The 15,966-nt window shown below is 38.0% G+C and overlaps 1 protein-coding gene across 5 annotated transcripts in view; it reads left to right on the top strand.

The window, feature by feature from the left end:
- The window catches only part of LOC124170671 (collagen alpha chain CG42342-like), a 460,311-nt gene that overhangs the window by 377,118 nt on the left and 67,227 nt on the right, over positions 1 to 15,966 (top strand). For 4 of the 5 annotated variants that reach the window (XR_006867531.1, XM_046549555.1, XM_046549556.1 and 1 more), the window contains exons 4-5: positions 11,823 to 11,858; positions 12,026 to 12,097. The exons of the other annotated variant lie outside the window; for it this stretch is intronic. Coding sequence is in view for 3 of the 4 variants with exons in the window: in XM_046549555.1 (XP_046405511.1) it covers positions 11,823 to 11,858; positions 12,026 to 12,097 (108 nt within the window). In the remaining variant the exon portion in view is untranslated. The remainder of the gene's footprint in view (positions 1 to 11,822; positions 11,859 to 12,025; positions 12,098 to 15,966) is intronic. 5 annotated transcript variants of the gene reach the window in all.

Below are 15,966 nucleotides of genomic sequence, written 5' to 3'. Positions count from 1 at the left end.
GTTATAAATTCCAAATTGGGAAAGAAATTGTGTCCAATATAGTGAAAAGGATATTGGACTAGAAATTGGTGTGTTTCAGTTTGACCGCAATCCAATATACAATGGTTTGGCCAATAAGTTGGGAAGTGTCATACGGGTTTAAGGTTTAAGCTAGGGGACTGCATAGAGGAGACCAATTCCATCTCATAGAAGGCTGATTTCTGTTGCCACTTCGATCGCATTTTAATCTGATTTCAAAAATGTCCGTGGCACGGTGATGAGTGCAAGGCGAGCCACTTTTTTTCAATATTTTGCAGTATCATTTTTATAATTGCTAGGAATAGCAATAAAGATTTATTAATTTGGTTAATAACAACATTATGAATGTAAATATCGGTTGACTCCCTTGATTAGACCTTATTTCCCTGTGAAACTCGGATCAATTTTTCAGTCAAGGACGCGAGTTTTTGCAAATCCATTTGAATGCGCGGTGTGCGACAAAACGTTTAGAGAGACACTTTGCGATTATCTTTTTGTCATATTCGTGGGTTTAAGGCTGAAAGGCGATTTGCACCTTTCAGCCCCTTTTTCGTGCGAACTATCCAAATACATTTTCTGCTACGCTTTGCCAAACCAGAGCTATGGCTCTCTATGTTCATCTGGTTTTTTCAAACTTGATATTTAGTAATGTTTTCCAGTTCGTTTTATGTTTCAATCGGTAGGTTCAGGGGGACAAAGTTTCCTCTGTAATTTAACTGGGCGTGCAATGTCCTCTTTATTGAATTTCGCTGTCTCATTTGATCGTTACAATCGCGTATTTATAGCATGTTTTATGTCTCATCACTCGACACTAAAATATTAATGCTGAACTGTAACTGATGTTATTATTAGATTATTACGCAGAAAAAAGTAAAAGTGGGATTGATGTCCAATGCCATCTACGGTGGTGTAGCGAGGAGGGTCCAGAATTCTCCCCTTGAGATGTAAAAGCAAAATGACTTTGCTTCATCATTAAAGAAAACAAAATATTGAAAACTACGAATTCACCAAATATTTCCTAAAACAATGAAGTTTTTTCGACTGTCAAAAGGGATAAGATTAGTTTAAAACCCTCTACTCAGTACCTTGTTTTTCAAAAAATTTTCTCAGGCGTAGGATCCCCCACCCAGACGTAATTCCTGGCTACCAAACTGGCTATCTTTTTTCTTGTATTTTTTTATTCAGTACACAGTGGGAAATACCAATGGGCTTCATTTTTTTACTTTTCTGTTGATGTTAAATTTTAGACGAACTATCTACTGTCTGCCTACGTCGTTCTGTGCCCCATCAGGTCAAAGTCCCGTTGTCGGAAATCGCCAGCCTCATTGCTGTTGTCAGAACTTCGGCTGGAAGACTGCTGTAGGAACTTGGGTGAAATTGTTCTCTCGGAAACAGCGACGAGTCGGAGTTTCCTGAGGACTAGAATGTTCGTGGATGAAGAGCGGAACCTCATTACTTCGTGAACGGCTTGGCATGAACGATAAACTTTGCCGCGAGGAGTATGTTGTTTATGCATCAAATAGTCTCTCTCAATGATGCTCCTGTATTGCAATGGACATGTATCGCAATTTTTCGCTCATAATTGCTTAATCTTAGTAGGTATTTGGGGAAAATATATGTTTTTTAGATAATTTCAATGCTTTTATTGCATTTAATTTTTTTCAGCGGAAGGCCTATATTCCAAGGAACTCACTTGCCATTAAATAAGATGTCAAAAAATATTTTGAAAACTCGTATAATTTTTATTTACCAAAGTAAAAATAGCCGTGAAGCTATTTTTTCTTTGTGTTAAGTGATATGACGAAAATAATCTCTCAAAATATTGTTCGGAATTCCGAAAAATAGGGTCTGACATTCATGTAGAACATAATATTTAGTTTTGGTAAAGTTATTTCTAAATTTGTCTTTGTAATAAATACGTTACTTTGTTTTGAAATCCGTGACGTACATGGTAAAGTGCTAAATAATGTTTAGAAATAATAAATCTCCTCTAAGAGCATGATAAAACGTGTTCTTCAGCCGAGTCGAGTTCAGCCGAGGTGATGCGCATTGAAACGGGAAATTAAGTTAAATCGCGCTCTCTATCGCGTTATTACATGGCCTATAATTCATCCCGACATATAAACATCATTCTAGAAGCGCACAGTATTCTCGTGTCCACAAAATAAGGTAAAGACGACAAACAGGAAAACTATCTTCGAATAGAATGTTGTAGAAATCCATTACTTCCTTGGAAATCTAATCCCCACAGTAGATCCTGAGCTTCCTAGAAAATGTATTCTTTGTACAATATAACTCTCCTTATTTTTTCCCATAAACGGAGAAAATTGTCGAAATTACCCTCTCTTTATTTCGGTGGCTCATGCGGAGGTAAGCAAATAATGATAGATATGATGAATGTTGTAGTAGGTAATTAATATTAGTAGCTAAGGAGATTATTGTCTTCGTTGCTACAGTGCTTCGTGATGGATGGAAATTCATGATAGCCTTGCAGCAACGTATGTGCTTGAGGAATACATTGACCTCCTGTCAGGCAGGCGTCATTGATGGGTCGTCCTACTTTATACAGCATTTAAGAATTGGATTAAGTTTTTTTAACAAAATGGCGCTGCTGATTTTTCGGGGTTAATTTCAGTTTATCATTTTCATTGTGATGTCGTTTCGTACCGATGGGCTAACGATTTTGTTGGATGAGAGAGGGGAATCACGGCAAACTATTTATGAAGCGTGAAATCTCCCCAAGAAAAGTTAAGCAGGCATTGTCTCATTTCCATCTATTTAAGTACTCGATATATCCAATTAGGTTTTCACACGATTATGCTACAGTTGTAATTACCGCCAAGAAAGGAAATTAGATTTAAATTCAATAGAGAGAGATAAATTGAATCATCGAACTGCGAGGTGAGCCTGGGAAAGGAACTGGCCCGCCGACCCTGAGTTCATGATATTTGCACGGCTGTGACTTAGTTAGAGGTTAGTTCTACCCTCACCTAACCAAACCAACCTTCGGGTCGAATCACTAATTGAGTGAGGCCAAGTTTTAAGTTAGCGGTACGTCACCGAAAGAAGATAACCGGTCGAGAGGGAAACATGGGTCCTCATGAAAGAGCCTGACCGTCCATCCTCGCCGTCAAACGACCCGTTCGAACAAGAGACTACATCAAAGGAGGACAAAGGACATGGCGGTTAAGCGTAATATCTTTTGCCGTTTCGCGCGCATTTTATGTGGCGGCGCCACTAGGCAACTGTATCTCGTGCAATATGACTTTCGCCATTAACCGTGGTATTAGTGGTCTTTTTGAGTTGACAATCGTCTCGCATGCGTTAAATTTGTGGTTAATATGATTTCTTGGCTCAGTTACTTATTACTGCCGCGTATTTTCTCGCGAAAAGTGGTTATAGATGTCTGGTAGCGGCGCGACTGGCGATATTTTAGTCTGATTTTATTGCGCGCGGAGTGGCAGCAATTCTAGCGGCGGACTTGAGAATCCTGTAATTTAATATTTGTGCTTTCGAATTCCGGCGGCCCGTATTCGGCCACGAGGCGGTGGATTGGCTTCCGAGGGCTAACCTCTCAGGTGCGGCTGGGGGTCGTGGACCGATTAAACCCACGCCGCAGCCATCCCGTCTGCCGATGTCTGGTAGCACGACACCTGTTTGGTAATCCTTCGATACCACTCGTCACAATCTCTTCTCCGTTAATCACATTTTGTGATTTCCATTCACAGAGAATATGCATGGAGGGGCCACAGTCCATCCCGTTGGTGGTTGATTTTCGTTGCCACATTTGGCGTATTTTAATTAGTTTTCATATTGCCCGCAGCACGGCGATGTGGTGAGAATGATCCATTTATTCTCAATATTTACTTTACAATATTTACAATCCTAAGCTATATCATGGAAAAGTTGTTAATTTGTAACATCAAATCATCATCAATATAAATTTCTCTTCACTGCTATAATCAACGCTTCTACCTCCGTTTGTATGGCTTCAGAGTCCTCTAGATCAGGGGTCTCCAAAATACGGCCCGCGGCCCGGATCCGGCCCGCGCACTCGTTTCAAGTAGCGCGTGATTCTCGCTCGTTTAACTCTGTGAGACGCCGCTAGGAGCATTGCAGCGCTGTACTGCATGTCAAAGTTGCCTTTAACTGCTCGTAAATAAGAAATACGCCACCGGATACTTCAGTAGACGTTGGTATCGAATACTTCAGTCATCGGCAAATTTGCAATCCGGTCCGCGGGGCGATTCGGAACTTGGAATGTGGCCATAGTGGCCTAGTAAATTGGAGACCCCTGCTCTAGATTGTACTCTCAATATTACTCCCTCACCCGGTCAACTTCGTAGTTAATCATGGGACGACTCTAAATGGCTCTGCCCGTCAGCGACGCCAGTGTCCACTTTTGTAAACCTATTAAAATGTGCGGTTGGTGGCAACACTTTTAAAGGCGCACTCGAGGATCCCTTTTTGTTGAATTCGTGGTCTCATTGTTCCGTTTCATCGGTAAGGCCTTATGGCTTGCGGGCGACATAGCAGCTCGTTTCACCGTCGCAAAATGTCGTTCGAGCGAGATGATCAAGAAAAGTGGCTTTATTTTTAATTTTGAATCTGCTCATTGATTGATGTTACGTTTCTAGGAAGGGTTTGCATTTTAAACACCGATGAGGCCTACCGGTAACATTGATTGAATACACAATATGAGATTTTATACCATGTCTATGACGAAATTCCATATAGTTACGCCGTCAGATATTAATTTTGGGCATACTAATTTAATTGCGGTCCGATCGAGGAAATCGTCGATTTTTTCATAAGCAGGTTTGATATAGAATAATCTGAACTCTATATATTTACATGAATAATTTTATTCAAATATTTTATTTCTATGTTTAATCTCCTACGGAGTTCAGTAATCTTGATACAGGAAGTCCTCTTTTCCCTCAAAGTCGTTTTGAAGCTACACAACTGCTTCAGAATAGACTATATTACTGTCTTCAGATGAGAATGGCACCTCGACCTCGAAACCTTGGTCTTATTGAAATCTATAACATAATAATTTACAATTTTTCTTCACGAGTTGCCTAATGCGAATGAAAGAAAGCAGGTAATCGTTTTTCATCATCGGTCACGACGCGCATTTTATGGCATACTTTGGTACCAAGTAAAAGAAGGCAGAGTTTCTTTCGGTTGAATTCTTATATTTTTTATAATGATAAAATAATTTTTGCAAAAAAGTTGCTAGCCAGCGTTTCAGTTAATTTAAAACTATCATCAGGGTTTAGCTTTGCACATATTTATTAAAATAAAAATTATAATTAAAATATTTTATATATCTTATATGTTTATTTATAAAATTTATGTATTAAAATATAAATTTTTATATTTATAAATATGTGCTAAGCTAAGCCATGGTGATAGTTTTAAATAAACTGACACGTTGGCAAACAACTTTTTAAACAACATCATATTTTTTTGCATCATATACACTTGACCTATACTGCAAGAATTATTTTAACGTTAATTAAATGAGGTCAGGATAAGAGGGAAAAAAATTAATTATATTTTCTGTCAGTGATATCGATGCCGCCCTCATCATTTGAATTATAGGTTTGTTGTCAATCGGGCGTTCACCGATTTCCTCTAATTGCTGCTTTGGAAAGGAGTAGAATGGTGGAGAGATCTGTGTTACGTAGTATTTCGATATATCGCCGTGGCCTAGTTATGCGTAGCCACCGAAATGTACGTTGTTCGTTGTACAGGCCAGAACAGTACCTTCCCTCCTTTAATTTAGACGGTCTATGAGAAAAGCGGAAAAACCACTTCCTATTTTATTCTTATGGCACATTTCCATAAAGTTCAGCGAAATCTTGTCGTAAGCCTCTTTTTATGTGCCAATTGAGTTTCATTCAAAATATTTACGCATTAGAGAAGGCAGAAGTATTGTTTAATACGAGTTTTGGCTATTATCACCAGAGAACAGTAGAAAGTTTCGTCAGCTTCCTACATTAGTCTTATGGCAGAGTTCAAGAAACATAAGCGCGGCTTATTTTATGGTCCACTTCTCCCTCTTTCATTTAAAACATTATGTATTATTGTATCTCAATTTTATATGTATAAAATTGTATTTTAATAGCGAAAAATAACCTGACAAATGAAAGATAAAAACATCCGATAGTAGTAATTCTTTGTACGACGTTCAAATGCATTGGATGGAATGGTATAAAACGCTTCTTTACCAGTCGTTAACGATTTCTTGATAACTGTAATGATTACTGTGTACAAGTTTACGGTAATAACCAAATATTAGCAGCCCAAAAAAAGTTATGTAAGGAATGTTTCATAGTATCCCCATTAGGGCATTCGCAAAAACGTGCCTGTTAATTTCAAACAGATGACAATCGAAATTCGGGTACATTTCGGAGGCGTCTATGAGTGATGAGTGCCCTCGAATCGCATCCAGTGGCTTGCCAGCTGCCTTCTCCGTACGCATCAACTGCCTGCCGTATGCTCGATAGTTTGAGTTTCCGTGGGAAGTACTTCATCTCAGCGGGCAGCGACCCCCCTTCGATGCTCACTTGCATCCGGCGACATCTGCCGACGCGCGTGCATTGCATCCGCGCGAGATACGTACATGCCCACCGGCGCCGTGTTCTGAGGGTTTTCTTAACCGGCGTTTGCCTTAGCGGGCCATGTGCCGGGACGTGGTTTGCGTGACACCCGATGAAGCCCGCGTTCGGAGTGCTTGAAGAACTACAAGGTGAATGTGACTCATTGCCTGTCGGTTTCATTTGAGGAGGCTGAAAAGGAAATGGAGGAGACTTCCAGCGTGGCAGGAATATGTGTGCTTGAAATTAGTGATGGAATTATGTCGATCGAAATCGATTTTTCGAGCAATCGATTTTTAATCGAAATTAAAGGCTCGAATTTTCTACAAATATCGAAATTTGAACCAAAAGATAGATTAATCGAAAAATTCGACGGTACATAAATAAGTGTACTTGAGATTAGTGATGGAAAAATGTCGGTCCAAATAGATTTTTCGAGCAATCGATTTTTAATCGAAATTAAAGGCTCTAAAGGTTCAAATTGGATTTTCAACAAAAATCTAGTTTCATTCCTAGTTTTCAAAAACCGAAAGATTCATTAATCGAAAAACTCGACGGTTCTTTTTTAAAGTTTGTACAAATTCATGTTTATTACTCTATCGAAAAGCAATCAAAGTACACATTTGAGAAGTAGAAAATTTCTACACAGAATACATGCATGAATTGTTCGTAGTAAAAATAAACAAATGCTCGAACGTTCATGTTGTGGGATTACCGCTTGGGACGATTCGGCTTGACTGAAATTTTTAGAAAGATCTACTAAATGAGATGTTTTCTTGATGATCGGAGGCGTGACTTTACAATGTAAGCCAAAGAGAAAACTCTTGCACTCGGGAAGGATGATCGTCGGCTGGTAGTGACACTACTGAGATAAAATGAAATGTTCAACATCAAAGTTGAGAGATCGAGTTGGGATCGAAACTCGAAGATCTTGGCTCGATTTCGATTTCCTCGATCTTTGGCTATTAAAACACGATTTTCGATTTCAATCGAAATCGATTTTTCCATCACTACGTGGAATGGTTTATTTCAAGGGGAAGACTTCAGTCCGTTCAGTAGAAGATTCATTGTTGTTGTCATGTGGGGCGAATTTTTGATCGGTTTTCATAAATGTCCGCAGCAAGGTTGATTGCAGAGCGATCGTTTTATTCCCAGTATTTGTAATCGCGATGAATAGCATTTTTAATTTGTGAATTTGATGGACGTATCGTCACGAATATAAATTTCTAATTACACCCTAATTTAAACACATTTCCTTGTGGAATTCGGATGGCTCTGCCGTCAGCGATGTAAGTGGCGATTTTCGTAAATACATTTAAAAACGCGGAGCGTGCAAACACATGTAATGGACGACTGTAGAAACCTCTATTTTAATGGTCCCGGGTTATATTTCCAATATTACAATGGAAGACTCCCCGCTCATTTGATTTCAAAAAATCTTACCGCATCTTAGTAAACTTCTTTTACTTTTACGTCAACTGATTGCTTGCAACCATTTTATGTTAACACAGATTCATTATGCGCTCAGGCACAGGTTTTAAGCATATTTTTCTCGTAAACGCACGAATGCTTCGTATTTACGGCTTTGTGGCAGCAGAGCGGATTGAGATATCAAAATATACTTTCCTTATATTTTAACTCTAGGCTTTCACTATGTATTATTAAGCGGCATGCTATTAGGCTCATCAGTAATATAGTTATTGGTTCAAATGTAATAATTCCTAATTTCCCAATCCGTGAGGCTGACATAATCCTCATTAAAACTATCTTAATGCTCTAAATTCCATCGTTTTGAATGCTCTAATGATGTTTTTGCGGACACTGTTAGCCATTTAATATCGTTAGACATCTATTTCGAGTTAGTTGTGCTCTGAACTGCCTGAAGTCGGCTAAAAAGAGTAAAGGTGTAACAGATGGTAGAAGTTTCATGGATATTTGTACCTAAACTTTCATCACGAGGCGCGGATAATCGCTGCTCATGTAGAGTTAGAATTTAGAGCCCTTTATCTATCACGGGGCAGCCTGTTGGTCTGTGCTAATTAGCATCATGATAGGGTAGTTTCCTTCATCAAAGAAAAGGAAAGGCATTGATTGCGATTTGTTACCCACCATTAGTGTATTCATAATATACAAATTATTTGGTTTTAGAAATCCCAGTTTAGACTAATGGTCAATGGTCAATTTTAACCGCATTTGAAAAAAGGCCTGATTGGCGCCCATGCGATGCCACTCCACGTGTCGTCAAAGGGACCTAGATTTTACACGAGTAGTTAGGAGTTTTACATCGTCTGAGATTACCAACGCATGTATGAGGCAAAGAGCTCAGGGAAACATTTCTTAATTATCACCTATTAAAATTGCCTGTGGTCGGAGTTTCGGTCGTTTGATAGGGTATTAATAATCCTCATTTAAGCCAAGCGCTACCTGCTAGCTGGGTACTCCACGCTACTGCCATACTCGGCAGCAAGCAGCCTGCATCGTAGCGGCGTTCATAGCCTCGCAACCAGGTGGCCTCACACAGCGGCAGCTAGACGTCACACGCGCTTTTCCCAGCATTCATACTTAGCCGTCGCGTTTTCGCGCGATTGAAAATTTTCACTTTTCATTTAATCGCAAAAAATAGATGTCGTCACTTAAAATTCGAAAAGCGTGTAATATGTATTCGAGGAGTAATAATCTTTCGATTTAGGCAATTAAAAAATGATAGGAAACCTCCCTCTTATCACTATACGCCGCGAACTTTGTGAAGCTAATTTGATATCTGCCACAAAAAATGCGAATTGACTCTTAATACGTTTTAATCTGGGAAAAATGCTAAAAGTGAAATATTTTATGAACTAAGCAATAAAATACTCTGAAGTTTAAATTGTACCCCAAATTTTGTGTATTGTACTCTTATTACTTCATCCTTGACATCCTTGACTTTTTTAAAGGAATTAGTGCCCTTGGTGAGCGAGTCACCTGGTCCATTTGCACATTTATGACTGCATGTGCTTGTAAAAGTGTGAAGTAGCCTATGCGAAAGTTACTTGACACGATTACAAGCGTAGATGTATAATATGAGTAATACGTGGCAAACCCCTCCAGCCTCTGAAATTAACCTTTGTCTCCTAAATATTGAAGTGTATCATTACCTATTATTTTCTTTAAAAAACTACGCTGGAAACAATGCTTCCGATATCACCTTTTTTATAAACAAGATGTATCTTTATTAGCATAATTACCCTTCAGCATGAATACTGCTCGACTTGTGGAGGACATGGGCGTTCCCTTTGCGGGTTACAGGCCACGGGGCAGTTGCCCTTTGACCCACCACGGGTGGACCTGGAGGCGAGATAGTAATCCATTTGAAGTTATGTTTTTTCGCAGTGGAGGACGTTCCAATTTTAAACCTCCATTTTATGTCAGAATGCTAGTAATCAAGTGGGCTATATTTAGGAGGCCCATTCCATTCCATAGAAGGCTGATTTCTGTTGCCACTTCGGTCGCATTTTAATCGGCCTTCAAAAATGCCCGCGGCGCGGTGATGAATGCAATGAGATCCATTTTTTTCAATATTTTGCAATATAATGTTTTTCACTGCGAGGAATAGCATTTAATAGTTATGAATTTGACCGATCACATAAAAATGTGAATAAATTTCTGTTAATGCCCCTAATTATACCTTATTTCCCCGTGACACTTCGATCAATTTGTCCGTCAGCGACGCGAGTGGCGACTTTTGTAAACCCATTCAAATGAGCGGTGGGTGACAGCTTAAGCCTTCTTAAAATATTAATTTAATTATTTTAACATCAAAGGCCTTTTGTAATATTCGTAGTAGTAATCCTGAATTTACCTATTCTTTCGAGGAGCAAAATGCTCTTGAAATATTTAGTTCTTTTACTGTTCCAAAGGAAATTATAACTAGCTGGTGCTCCATTGTCATGTAATTATTATTAATCCAACACTTGAGTTAGACGGTAATGTTTTAGATTACGACTTCCTTCTCGTTTTCGAGGCATGAAATTGCAGCTACTCTATTGATGAGTTCGGATTCAACTAGTAGTCTGTTTTATCCAATTATTTTGGGTGATATAAGGTTCAATTCTTGCGCTTCTTGTATTTTTGGAACAAGTTGAAGATGTACTGGCATAATAAGGAACTATTGTCGCGAATAATTTTTGCAGTTGCATCTTAGAGCTATATCACTATTGATTGAATGATTGTGAAGCGCGGTATTTATTTTTGTACACGCATGAATGGATCATTAAATTTTCTCAAAGACGAAAAAATTTGGTGACATACTGCTTGGTTGAATTTCATGCTGGGCAGATTTTTCTTCCTCAATGATATACTTATAGGATAAGTTCATTCCGAGGTTTTAATACTCTTTGAGTCCATGAAGCCGGCCTATTCATTCATTCCCTTGTTTTCTCAAAGATTTTTAAAGGAGTCCTGAAAATTCAATGTTGTATGCCGTCTTGAATGTCATTTCATAATACAAAAAAATACTGCGATGCCGCTACCACATCCGTCGGTTGAATTCTTAGTGTTTGGATATAAAAATTGTATTGAAGGTCACTCAATGCTTAAACTCGAAGGCTGCTCGAGACAGGTGAGGGTAAAGCTCAACCCAGACTAAGCCACAGACGTGTTACACATTCGAAGGGGGATATATTTTTGGTATTGTTCAAAAGACTTCGCTTAGATTTGAACTCGGAACCATTATATCGGTAGGTGCGCTCTCTGTCTAATAGGCCACCACGCACCCAAGTGTTGATCCGTGTTGAAATCTACCCTCACCTCAGCAAACTAACCTTTTCGTTGAATCACTGTGTGAGTCAATGAGTGATGGATGTACGGAAACGAAAGTTGTTAATTCTTTTAGCATTGTTAGCCCTGATGAGGTTACATTTTTGAACTATTCTTCAAGCGCATGGTATATCGATCTCCAATTGTTTTTCTTCCGGATATCTTTGTGTAACTCTTTCTCATTCGGGATATTGTTTACGGTTTTTTTTTTTCAGTTGGCTCTCTCGACGTATTACCTCGGGCGTTATCACCGAGGCAATGTGCAGTAGCCGCTTCTCGTTGGTTCCCTTATGATTTTCGTCATCATTTCCTTCTTTTCTGTTCTTAACTATTCGGCGTAAGGTCTTGCTATTTTAGACGTAACTAAGTATTAGTACACTGATTTGACCATTTTTTTCTCCATAGGGGCCGATTGGATTGGATGGTCCCAAGGGAGACCCGGTATGTATTTTAACTTTATGGTAATAGTCTGTGAAACAATCGTGATTTTTATATAAATATTACTTAAGTTCATCAATGTCTATTACATCTGGAATTACATCGTAGTCATAGCATTGCTCTGTCATAGTTTTACTTTGTTCTTGACCGGCACAGTTACCCCATTTCAGGGTAGACCAGGTGACAAAGGACAGAAAGGAGAGTCTGGCAGTCCAGGTTTTGATGTATTTTCTGCTGTGAAGGTAAATTTCATTATTTTTATTTTGTAAAACTTTTTGCAAATAGATAATGTTTTGTCAACATTTTAAATTTAAAAAAAAACTATCATATTCTATGTTTATTTTTATTTCATACAAATATTATGCTTTTGAAATAAAAACAGTGAATCTCACGTTAATTCTCACTCGAGTTATATAATTTGAGCTTTCATAAAATATTTTTAGATTCACAATTATGCTTCAAAAAATTTTCATATGCTATAAAATTTTAAACTTAATATGATCTTTAGTCATGTATATTTGTTTGTCAAATACAAATTCCATATAGTTTATGTATTTGTAGCGTATAAATATCTTAGTCTTTAATTCCTCGTCATTTACAGCTAATTAATTTCTATTGCTTTATCAACTCATAGGTGTAGCAGAAGTGGACTTGCCTTCAACGCTACAATCACCGGTGGAAACTGTGCCATCATCACTGCTAATATTTTCTAATTTGATTTCAGCACCTTTTCCAGCTACAATCTATCTGTAACTGTGATTATTTAAATATTATTGTTTCTTTTAATATTTGTGAGGATTATCGCAATTTTTTCGTATATTCCCCCCTTGAACATCATATTGTTGCTTATACATTTATTTTTTCTAGGTTTGCTCCATGCATTTGGAGGAGTTGTGTTCGAAATTTTGTAGCTCTACCGGAATTCGTATTTTAAATTATATATACCTTTTAAGTGAAAATAATATTAGTCGTTGAATCATGGTGAGCCATCGTATTATGGCATTCGCAAAATATTTCTATTGGTATAATTCGTTGTCTCTTGTTAGTTTTAATGAATTTTGTTTATTTTTATGTATCAAAGAAGTTTGCGACTGATTTCAATTTACCCCCTAAACCTTTGCAAGGTCAACTTGAATGCTAAAGTCATTCATGGCTAATTCATCATTATTCGGATCCCAATTTCATAAAAAGTTAAAGCTTTTTTTCTTGCTTTCTAATTTTAATGCATATTTTTCTTCGTCGGCATCGTGATTCGCATTTTATTAGTAACTTTTTCTGTATCAGTATCCGCATATACTAATTGCATCGAAATATTTGGTGTTGCTCAAATCACTCAAATGAATAGTATTCGCGTAGTCGCGACGGAATTTTACCTTCAAATTTGTACGACTTATTCTTAAAATATTTGTTTTAGACTCCGTTGAAATGTTTGAGAGCGTACGGCATCTAGTGGTATTACTTTTTCGGTCCATCCCTCGACCATTAATGAGCATGTAATTAGATTTGTTCTTCCTCTACGATTACGTGGTCAGTGTCTTGCAATGGATGCAATCATGTAGTAAGTGTACTTAATAGAGCATTTTTCTTGTCAGTTCCAGATGAGTAATTGAGTTGATTTTCGCATAGCTGTAGCCAACATTGTGACAAACGTTGGTCTTCCCGCCGTAGGAAAACAATTCCAATGCGGTAGAAAGAATGAAACTGTAAATGTTGTTGCAAACGTTTGAAATAAAGACTTAATAGGTTAAGGTTTTCGTAATTGATAACTATCCTTTATAACGCCGGTACTATTTGGGACGGAGATGTTTTGAGTTTTATATTCCCGAAAGCAATAAGTCCGACTCCCTTGAATTAGTTTTTTTACAATTATTATTTAATTTCACTCGCATGCCCCTTAATTTTGGCTCGGCCACACGTGAGAGAGACGTCCATTTTATGAGAAATTCTCTCTTTTTAACTTCAAATGTCTGCATCCATTAGGTATTGAAAAATTTGATTGAGGTGGGACAAAGTGTAATCTTCTGTAGCATTCATTTCCGATGACTTTGGTATTTTGCTGTAAAGGTTAGAATTGCACGCCAACCTAAATTTTTTCTTTAATTTTTCAAATTAATTGAGGCGTAGATAACTATTGCCTGTGTTATGACGTAGTCTTTGGCGTTATGATTCATTTATCTCTGTCTTTTTAGTGTTTTTCTCCTCGTTAACTTCCCATTTGGAGTGCATGACGGTCACAAAATAATCTGGCATCAACTTGAGCCAGCCTATATCAATTGCTAAATGGATATCGAACAAAGCAAAGCAATGCTTGACTCAATATCTTTATTGTTCATTCTTTATGGTTCTTAAGGATCCTGTGTTTGGATAAGGTCGTTGTTTTGTGGGGGAACTTCAGTACTTTCCGTAGCGCCTTCATGATATGCAACACCTTTCGGCGTTGATGCGTTTTGTGAGGTCTAATGACCGTAGGAAAGTGGCTTTTAGATATTTATTCATTGTTATTTTTTTATGCTGCTGATGTAAAATAATTCGCAAGAGAGCCACCTTAATTTTAAACGTTCTTTCTTGAATATTTTCAATTTTTCCAGAAATTTCGGGGGGGCCTGCTCCCCTCTTATTCCGGCGTCGTGCCTCATGATCGGTGAAGATCGCAGAGTACAATATGTTGAGTGCGGGTCAGGTGACCCGCCCCTCTTAAGATGACGCATCACTCCCGCTCGTCAGGTCTTTTTATGTTACGTGTATTAATTGGTTACAACGTATGCTTTCTTCTTAAAATTTCCGGGATAAACATCGTAGGCCCTTGTCAATATGTGCTGTACCTCAAATTTGAAAAATTTTCCTCAGTATTTACTCGGATGAAAACTTTTTATATTATAGGTACAGAAAAATGTTGATAAAGGATCAATCCAGAAAATTTCATGGTCCTAGCGTCAATATGTAACGAGCAAAATGTCGCGAAGTACACAGTGTATGATCGGTCGTGCGGGAGTGATGTGTGTCCTTTTAGATAAGAGGAAGTATTTAGTTCAAAAAAATAAGAGAGTTTAGCCATCCTTATTTCCACCTCTCACATGCACTTTTAGCGTATGGGTGAACCTATTCTAACTTTAGCGAACCAACACCAACTTGATATATTTTAATTATAACTTTGTCATATATTTTTGTGATTTTAATTGTTTTAGAATTGAAAACCTGTGTGCAAGAGCCAGATAATGACCATTTTGTTTGCTAAACAGAGTTTTCCAAAGATTAATGCAGGTCTTACTCCTCTTCACCGGTAGGTATTGATATTTTCAACATTAAATTCCAAATAAGTTCGGTAGACTTTGTTGAAAACTTAGGAAAAGTTCTACTCTCCTAATGCAAGAACAATTATATGTTCTTTGCGTTTCTTAAAACTTTACCTTTGGTTATTACCGCGCTCTTGCACTCATGTCCCCAATTATTATTACGCAGTATTTTTTAACTCTGTAGCATAATAAGTGACGAGAATGCCATCTTCCATAGCCGAGTTCCTGTAGGCCGCATGCAAGGCGTAACCGCGATGACCCTTGCCTCTGAACCGACAGACCATTTCTCCAATGTTGTTCCTTACATATATTTGTGTTTGCGACCAAGCGTCGTGCCCCAAAAGTATATATTTTTTCAGTCTATATTTTGAGTAACTGATAGAAAACGTGGATGATGAATCCATGCGCGCGTGGATATTTGCTTATAGTGTTAGCATTCGCGTTATTATTACGATTGGCTCCTTAAATCAGTGAAGTGTCCGAATCCATTTGACCCCAGGATGGTTTTTATATCTAAATGGAATAGGGTGACTCAAGAGGTCATTTTGAGTTTAACTGCAATGTTTTCTGGTGGTAAAGAAATGGGTAAATATCAAACGAGAAAATGACTTTCCTATGCTGAATAAAATCATAGGTTTCATTGATATTCTCAAAATTTTATTGGCACCTGATTGAAGTGGACGTATTCCTGATGCTCACAAGAGTATCTACGCAATACTCAAATTACCTTTCGACTCCGTCATCGTAAGTCCGGTTAACGAGGCCCTGATTACTTCTTAGTCTGTAGTTTCATCTGTTAAAAATGCACACAATTTAAA

This window comes from Ischnura elegans, chromosome X (assembly GCF_921293095.1).
Source record: "Ischnura elegans chromosome X, ioIscEleg1.1, whole genome shotgun sequence".
NCBI classification, from domain to species: Eukaryota; Metazoa; Arthropoda; class Insecta; order Odonata; family Coenagrionidae; genus Ischnura; species Ischnura elegans.
The sequence above is the reverse complement of the archived record's forward strand: the minus strand, read 5'-3'. Positions and strand labels throughout refer to the sequence as shown.